The sequence below is a fragment of the Camellia sinensis genome, chromosome 6 (assembly GCF_055761805.1).
Source record: "Camellia sinensis isolate YWXY chromosome 6, ASM5576180v1, whole genome shotgun sequence".
Taxonomy (NCBI): domain Eukaryota; kingdom Viridiplantae; phylum Streptophyta; class Magnoliopsida; order Ericales; family Theaceae; genus Camellia; species Camellia sinensis.
The window spans coordinates 122,287,505-122,297,046 of NC_138966.1; the positions used below are offsets into that span (position 1 = coordinate 122,287,505).

The following is a 9,542-nucleotide window of genomic DNA, read 5'->3' on the forward strand; positions in this document are numbered from 1 at the left end:
TATAAATAAAAATTGAATATCAATGCATTAAATGAAAGTACCCAAAACAAAGAGACCCTACACTAGCATTTTTGCCATGAAAAAAATGTATATCAATGCATTAAAGGTTGTACTCAATTAGAATTGCCAGTTCAGTAATCAATAATCAAACTATAACTTCCATTGACCATTAGAAGGAAAATTTTATTAGGAAAAAGTGGATGAATCACCAATGAAAATCATATAAGAAACCAAGTTTAGGACTTGATAATTCTACGGCATTAAGAAAGTTGAGAAATACTTAAAAATAAGGATCCTAGTGTCATAGAGAATATAATGGTACTCCTGTAAAAGTTATAAAGTTGGTATATAAAAAATAATAATAATAACAATAATAATAATAATAATTAAAGTGCGGGCGGTTTTTGCGGGTTGCGGGTTTAAACCGCGACCCGCCCGCAACCCGCAAATTTTTCATATTTCAAACCGCATCCGCCCGCATTATATTTGCGAAACCGCCTATTTATATGCGGATTGGACGGATTGGGCGATTTGAACGATTCGGATAAATCGTTGCCCACCCCTACTGTTACCCATTTTTGTGTTGGTAGATTCTCTCTCTCTCTCTCTCTCTTCATCTTCGCTAGGTGCCAACAACCACTTGCCAACCATCTACTACTCACCACGCTCTTTGAATGCTAGGTCTCCTCTCCAACCTTTCCTCTTAAATACCCAGCTCACCACTCTGCTTCTCTCTGTCCAAACTCCCAATTCTCTCTCTCTCTCTCTCTCTCTCTCTAAAAGTCATGGCACCAGCATCTGAGCAGCACAACTCCAAAACGGTCTGTGTAATGGATGCCTCAGGCCGATTTGGCTCAACCCTGGTCCAACGCCTTCTCAGAAGAGGCTACAAAGTTCATGCTGCTATTCAGAACCCTAGTCAGTCCCAGTCCCTTCTATTAGAGTTTTTGTTGATTATACTGCTTATATACAGATTATGGGTTTTATGATTAAAGCTTACATGGATTGGATTGGACCTTTTTTTCTTTTCTTTTTTTTTAGGTGAAAATCAGGGGCTTGATTGTGAAAACAAAAACTTGAAAATATTTCAATCAGACCCCTTCGATTACCATAGCATAATTGAAGCTTTGAAGGGCTGTTCTGGTTTGTTTTACTCATTCCAGCCTCCTCAAGATCAACCCACCTATGATGTACATCTCTCTCTCTCTCTCTCTCCCTTTTTTGTTTAATTTACTCTTCTTTCTTTTTTTTTGTTATGATTTTATTTACGTGTATCAGGATTATGAAAATTCAAGAAGCAATATTTGGGTGATATATTTTATAAAATTGTTTTTCTAACTTCTTAAAATAAGCTAATCTTTTTTCCCCCTTAGTTTTAATTCTTTATTTTTAATAGCAACATAAACCAATGCTTGATTTCAATAATTGGAGGGATTAATATGTTTTCTTAATGAAAGATGTTATTACACGAGGGAAAGTGACATTTTTTTCCCCTCATAATTAATTTCTTACTCCTCCTTTGAGGATTTGACTATTTTAATTAATTTTTTTAATTTTCTATCTATTTTAGTAGATGGAAAAAATTATGTTTGTGATGATTTATAATTTTTTTATAATTAAATAGATAATTATAATCAAAAAAATAATTAATTGATACATAAAATTTAATATTTTATTTTATGAATTATTTTAATTATTTTAATCTTTATTAACTATTTTGATAAAAAAAATATTATTAAATATGACCTAAATTTTAAATCCAAACCCACCATGTAAAACAGTTTTACACTTTCTCGTGCGCTTTGAATATTGAATCAAACTACACGCAAAGTAACCTAGTTGGAGGAGCAAGGATCATCTCCTTGATCTCTCTACTTGGCCCTTTATTTGGTAGGTTGTTGGGCTTATCTCTCGAATATATTGTATTTGTAAAAAGTTAAATTGATCATATATCGGAAACTACATATTGAACTAAAAATAATTTATTAAAAAAAATTTAATAAACAATTATTTTTTAATGAAACTTTTAGTTTGATGATTTGAACATATGGTTTTCGATATCTGATCGACTTGATTTTTTACGGATATGATATATTCGATAAATTTCAAAATGTGAACGATTCTGATTATTAAAATTTGATCCAAAAGTAGGCTCAATGGCTCACCAAATAAAGAGCCAAGTGGAGAGATCCATGAAGAAGATCTGGACTGTAGTTGGAGTTGGCTTTCAATTTCAAAGGTTGGGGTTTGAGTTTGGGTCCAATAATTGTAGTAGTCACTATTAATCATATTGAAGAAAATTGTTAAATCCACTTCATCTAAATCCTTTTATTCTAGAATCATTTTATAAATATTAAATTTCAAAATAATTTTGACTTTTGTCAAGGTAATATTTTTAATTGTCTAATAGTTGTACTATTATACTTTCATAATAAAGATTTCCATTACTTTGTTTATAAATAGCCATCCTTAAAAAATTACTTGTTTACTTTAAATATTATCCATGTCTTCTTATCATTAGTTTTTAGTTAATAAACAAGAAACTGTGTGAATGGTAAAGGGGATAAAAATTAAAAGGATAAATTTCTTAATATTTAAGAAAAATATAATTTTTATAAAACCTAATCACACTAACTCGCTTAAAATTTGAATTTTCATAGGACTTTGTACTCATCATCAATCATATAGTTAGTAATATAAATTCAAAATAATAATGTCGTTTATTTATACTAAGGAAAATGCTATGGATCCCAAACAAATTACTAAATTTTTTACCAAATCTCTCACATCGGTGTGGGATCCACACAAATCAAATGTGTATGGGTCCCACACCCATGGGAGAGATTTGATAAAAAATTTGATAATTTATTTGAGATCCCTAGCATAACTCTTATACTAAAACATATAGGTATAGTCACTTCAAATCAAGTTTGAATTTAAAGCGATTACTTCAATTTTAATGTAATTTTTAAGTTGATGTATGATTTTGTGCCATTAATGAACATATTTTAAATGAAAAAAAAAAAAATTGATTGTCAACTAATAAATGAAAAATAATTTTTGATTATGGAGCAGGAGTTAATGGCGGAAGTGGAAGTAAGGGCAGCGCACAATGTGTTGGAAGCGTGTGCCCAAACAGAGACCATAAACAAGGTTGTATTTACTTCCTCTGCCACCGCCGTTATTTGGAGAGACGATCGTAAATCTTCATCGTCCGATTTCGACGAGAGACATTGGTCCGACATTAATTTTTGCCGTAAATTTAAGGTAACATTTTTATTGAAATAATTAAGCAGAGTAACAATAATGCATGAGTCAGATTCAGGAATTGTTTGAGAATTCACTAAATAAATGTATTTATTTGGTTTATATTATTTATTTATTTATTTTGTATTTTTTTAATAAAAAATTTAAAAGTAAACGAAATAAGCAAACTCCAAATAATCCCTCATTGACATATATTAAATTTGAATTTATATTATATATTTAATTTTATCGCATTTTTGAATTACTTTCTTTCAATTTTAGTCACTATTTAGTTTTGAATTTTTAAAAATAATTTTTGAATATTTTGTTTTTTGTGTTTTGTTATTTTTAATAATTTTTTTTTTTTTTTTGTATTTTAGTCATGGAATTTATTTTTCAAATGCACCTAATCTAAATATATTTAAAAAGTAAAATATTTGTAAAAAATATTAAAAAAAATCAATAAATATACAAAAATACAAAATTGTATTTAGTGAATTGTTAAAAGATTTTTTTTTAAAAAAATAAATTTTGTACTTTTTACATGTATTTGAATGTGAAAATTAAAAATTTTAATTAATTATGATTATTAAATTAATTTAAATTTTTATTAATAATCTATCTATAGAGACCTAAAATATAAATTAAATTGAATTATTAAAATGTGGAGTTTGTGATGTGTTCATATATCTAAATTATATTGTCCAATCTACTAAACTAGTGATAAGTTATTCTCTACAAACTAGTGATAAGTTATTCTCTTAAAAAGTATAACATGTATAATATATTTACGGGTAATGTTTGGATGTGCAAGGGACATATCATATGTACTTGTGTAAGTTTTCACAAATATATATAAGTTATCTCATAAAATAGTTTAAGTTCTCATAAATATATGTAAGTTGTGGTTTCTCAAATTTTTATAAGTTAACTTACGTATATTAGTAAAAATTTATGCGATTTTATAAAATAATTTACGTATATTTATAAGAATTTACACAAATCTATATGATATGCAATTGTAGATTTAAAAATACCCTACATGTCATGTCATAAACGTTTTAGCATAGATTTTTTTGTTAATTGACAAAACTAACCGTTTATTATTCAATTGACACTTAATTGAGGGTAATTCCGTCAAATTTGGTTTGAATATTGAATTTGCATTCTTACCATTGGCTTGGCATGGACAGTTGTGGCATGCCCTATCCAAGACACTAGCAGAGAAGACTGCCTGGGCTTTGGCAATGGACAGAGGGATGAATCTGGTGTGTATCAACGCAGGATTGCTGATGGGTCCCGAACTATCGATCACCAACCCATACTTGAAAGGAGCGGCTGAGATGTATGAAGACGGGGTGTTTGTGACCGTTGATCTAAATTCCTTGGCCGATGCCCACATCTGTGTCTTCGAAGATGTCTCATCATATGGTCGTTATTTGTGCTTCAGCCACGTGATCAATAGCACTGAGGACGCCATCAAGATGGCCCAAATGCTTGATCCTGCATCTCCACAACCTCAAAGGTAAGCCGTTGATCAATCATCAGGCACATTAATCAACGGTTTAGATGTCTTGTGACATTGATTATGGTGGTGCTCACTCTCACACTATAATTTGTTCCTTTTTTTACTCTACAGTCATGACCAGGACATGAGGATGATCCAGCAGAAAATAAGCAACAAGAAATTGAATAAATTAATGGTTGATTTCGAGAGTGGACCCCAGGTTGATTGATTCACTCACAGCTGTCCAACGTTGTATGCCTCCCAAGTTGAGGAATCTGTCCTGTTAATCATATAGTGATGAAGTGATTTGAAAAGAGGGATAAAGAAAATCCAACCGTCTCAAATTGTACAAATGTTGGGTTGTTTTTCCGTTAGCAAAATGGCTATAAAATATTATTGTACTTTTGTAACACTTAAAATGTTTGTCCAAAGGTGTTTTTTTTTTTTTTTTTTTAATGTCAAAATTAAATGTTATACCATTGTACACGTAATACTTGGTGTGCAAGACTTTTGACTTTTTTTTTGATTGTGTACTCCCACCTAAGTGGCTTCAATGCAGTACACACTACATATGTAAATTTATATTTTAAAATTTATCTTAAAAATGAGATGAATAATATAAATTTAAAATTAGTCTAATACAAGTCACACTTAGGGTCCGTTTGGCAAAGAGGTTTGGAGTTATTTTAGTCAAAAAAAAAAAGAGAGAGACTATTTTAGCCACAACAAACAAAACATCACATTCAATCCATAATCATTACACTCTTCTCTGTCAAAAAAAATTAAAAAGTCATTCCCAAACCATGTCTTTTAACCCAAGTTAAAATAGCCAAAAAAATCAGAAAGTCAAAAAACCAACCTACTTCTCAAACGGAGGTTTAATATAATGTGACTTTTTGATGTAGTTTTTAATTTATTATTTATTTTTACTTATAGAGAAATTAATTCTAGAATCATATACAACTCTTTAAAAAAATAAAATAAAATAAAACTCATTTCATGTATTTTTTTTTAATTTATTATAAGAGCTTTGCTACAAACACAAAAATAGTGCATAAAATAAATTACAAATAAGACACAAATGATAGGTCTAACATGTGAATCCCACAAAAGTGAGACACATCTTTTATGTGTTGACGCATTCTTTATGAATTCTTTTGAGAAGTGCGTTAAAAGTCACTTTTTAACTTGTAATTCATTTTGAATCATATTATCTCATATATTTTTTATACATTTTTTTAAAAAAAAATTAAAAAAAATTAAAAAATCAAATTTTAATTATTTTTCCAAAATAAACCTATGTTGTGTGTGTGCACCATTTCCTAACACTAATGTTTTCATGATTGTTTTCTGATACGAAAGTCAACGTATAAGAAGATCAGCGTTGCGTGTGGTGTCCTTGAAGACAATAATGGACTCGTTTGGTAGAATTTTGAGGAAGTAATTATACTTTATAATTTAATATTTTATAATATATAGTTGTAAATATAAATTAATTTTTAATTTATAAATTAAGTTTCTCCTCTCCATTTAAAGAATAAGTTAATTTTTGATTTATAAAAAGTTATAAATTGTATTGTTAAATTGAACTAAATACATCAAAATAGTTTAAATTAAGTTAAAAATTGAAATAAGTTAAAAATAAACTCTACCAAACAGGACCAATGCCAGAGATTTGATAGATTTTTTTTAAAATTTTGTTAGTATCCCTAACCTTTTTTTATTTTTATTTTAAGGATAAGATGCGTACAGGTGACCAGTAACATTTAAGAGAGGCATGTGATGTGGGGTTCGCAATGTCAAAGACGCTCATGACCCTTCAAAGTTTCAAGTCATGCATTTTGAGTGAGAAAGTTTCTTACTCCACTTCACAAGATAGAGGGAGAGCATTCTACATCAATTTCCAAAGGGCTGATTCATGCATTTAGGTTTGGTTTAGCATGTTTAAAAAAAATTAAAAAGTCACTATTATATTTAAGTAATATCATCTTATTTAAGTCACATCACTTCTTTAACACATCATTTCAAATCCAATCCAAACTCAATACATATTTTATATAAAGTTAAAAAATACACTTATTTAGATCATCTCAAATAACTCCTTAATAAATCCAAAGTGGTCATTGTTGGATTACCACTTTATTATTGGAGAGCATTCTACATCAATTTCCAAAAGGCTGATTCATTCATTCATTAAGTCCAAAGTGGTTATTGTTGGATTACCACTTATTATTAGGTTATTAATATGATTGGACTTATTTTATGTTGAGATTTCAATATTAGAATATTTAAAAGGTTTATAAGATCTAATACAGATTTCGTTCCAATAATTTAAACTGTTTATTTTATAGAGTCTATGAAAAAAATTAATTCGATCCAATATTCATAATTTTTTCATTTTATTATATTTGTCTCTGAAAAAATAAATGACAAATATATTTTTGAAATAGATTATCCATATTTTAGAGATAAACACAAAAAAATAAAATAAAAATAAAAATGAAAAGATTACGATTATCGGATTGATTAAAAATTTTTCACGAATGATACACATTCAAGATCCTATAAAATGAACGGTTCGGATCATTTCTCAACATTAGAGAAGTCCAACCCTAATAGTATGTATGTTTATATATATAATATATACACTCACAAAATAGAGTATATATTATAGCATTTTCGGAAAATACAAATAGATTAGAGAATAATATGCATGCAGGGCCGGCCCTGAGTTCGTCGGGGCCTAAGGCGGATTTCGGAAATGGGGGCCCTTTTATATTGAAAAAAAATTCATGAATAAAACGATAAGTTATAATTTTTTTATTTGTTTGTAACCATAAAAAAATTTACTTATACATATAATTATTAAAATTATAAATAAAACAATTTAATAAAACAAAATTAGAACAAAAAAATTACGAAAAAATTATTCAATTAAAATTGATAAAGACCTAGGTAAAAAAATTTGAGCAAAATTATTTATTCCACTAAAATTTAATAGATAAAGAAGGTAAAAATAAAAAAAATAAAAAATAGGGCCCATATATTGTATGTATTATTTTTCTTGAGCCCAAACACTTTTTTTTAATATATATTTTCATTTTAATAGATATGGACCAAACTATACTTATAAATAAATATGGAGTAAATCATACATGGACCAAAAAAAATATTTTTGGGCCCTTTAAATTGATCCTAAAATCAAAAAAAAAAAAACATTGAGCCTATAATATTTTACCAAATTTAGGGGCCCTATTTTTGGGCCAAATTTAGGGGCCCTATGTTATATATGTTTATGTTTTACCAAATTTAAGGGCCCTATTGTTTTTTATTTATTTATTTATATATTTTCATTTTAATAAATATGGGCCAAACACATTTATAAATAAATATGGGCCAAATTATATATGGCCCAATAAAACATTTGGGGCCCTTTAAATTGATCTTAAAACCAAAAAAAAAAAAAAAAAAAAAGTTGAACCTATAACAATTTTTTAAATTTGGGGCCCCATTTTTGGGCCAAAATATGGGGCCTAAGGCACAAGCTTTACCTGCCTTAGGGCAGGGCCGGCCCTGTATGCATGAAGAAAGATAAAACACTAGAATACAATAATAGCACGGATGAAGAGGGTGAGAAGACCTCAATTCATAACCTAGGAAATGGCTTCAATTGCCAATTATACCCCCATCGTCAGGGGTGTAAAAATTACTCGCAGCCCGTGGACGGTTTGAAACTCGTCCGCCGTCAGGGATGGGTTTAGCCTAGTTAGGCCGGGTTAGGCCCAGGCCCGACTCCAGTCCGAAACTCTAGACTTGGGCCTGGGTCGCCATTTTGTTGGGTTAGATTTATTTATTCTTTTGTTTGTTTTATTTATCATATTATATACCAAAAAAAAAAAATTAAAAATAAACTAATGCACATGCATATAAAAGAAAAGAAAGCAATCAAGAAAAAAAGATTATCTATCAAAAGGAATCTGAATTTTTTTAATTAATGCTTCTGTGTGATTTTATAAGTTTGTACTTATAAAAATAATGATACTAATAACAAAAAATAACTCTTGATATTGATGGATACCCAAGAGGGTCCAATCATGAGGGCCCAACCCACAAGGGCCCAACCCACGGAATAGAGCCAGTCCACACCCTAGTTATCAAAGCCCAATAGCTCTGAGAAATTAATATCAGGCTAGGACCAATAACGTTCAAACACTTGCCAAACAGGGGTCTAGACACATAAGCAGACAAAGATCCTACAAAGTTATTGCACCACACATCATCCATTAATGAGACTCTCACAGCATTAAATGCGACAACCCCTTCACGTCGGAACAGACAGCCTCACCGTGAACAATGCAAGCTAGAGTATAGGCTTTCGACCAACACGACAGGTCGAAATGGATGATGAAATGATGGACAAAGGATATAAGGAAGTTTCCAAGACACATCAAAGGTTAAGTGCTTCATTATTCTTCTCTTCTCTTTCCTTCTCTCTACACAATCAATCTCTTATGTTCTAACTTGATCGTCGGAGGGTCCGCTGGGGGACTCTCATTCTCCATCGGACCTTTTTGCAGGCACCACCAGTGAGCTTCGAGACCAGCAAAGTTGTTAGAAGCTTGGATCTGCCTGACTCGTCCTCTGTTGAAACTACAACATTATCAACTCTAACAATATCAGCACCGACATCATATTATGTGTATGGAAACTTGTTTGTTTATAAGGGTGGGGGGTTATGGGAAAATAGGAAATAGGTATTTTGTTTTTTATTAGAATTTAATAATGAAAT

General features: G+C 29.9%; 1 protein-coding gene across 1 annotated transcript; it reads left to right on the forward strand.

Annotated features, from left to right (window-relative positions):
- The first annotated feature begins 564 nt into the window (after window positions 1-564).
- On the forward strand, window positions 565-5,244 carry LOC114315625 (cinnamoyl-CoA reductase-like SNL6). Its single transcript, XM_028262233.2, has 5 exons — window positions 565-918; window positions 1,042-1,190; window positions 3,076-3,267; window positions 4,440-4,771; window positions 4,886-5,244. The coding sequence occupies exons 1-5, from the start codon at window positions 786-788 to the stop codon at window positions 4,980-4,982; spliced, it is 903 nt and encodes a 300-aa protein (XP_028118034.2). The 5' UTR covers window positions 565-785; the 3' UTR covers window positions 4,983-5,244.
- The last annotated feature ends 4,298 nt before the right edge of the window (window positions 5,245-9,542 follow it).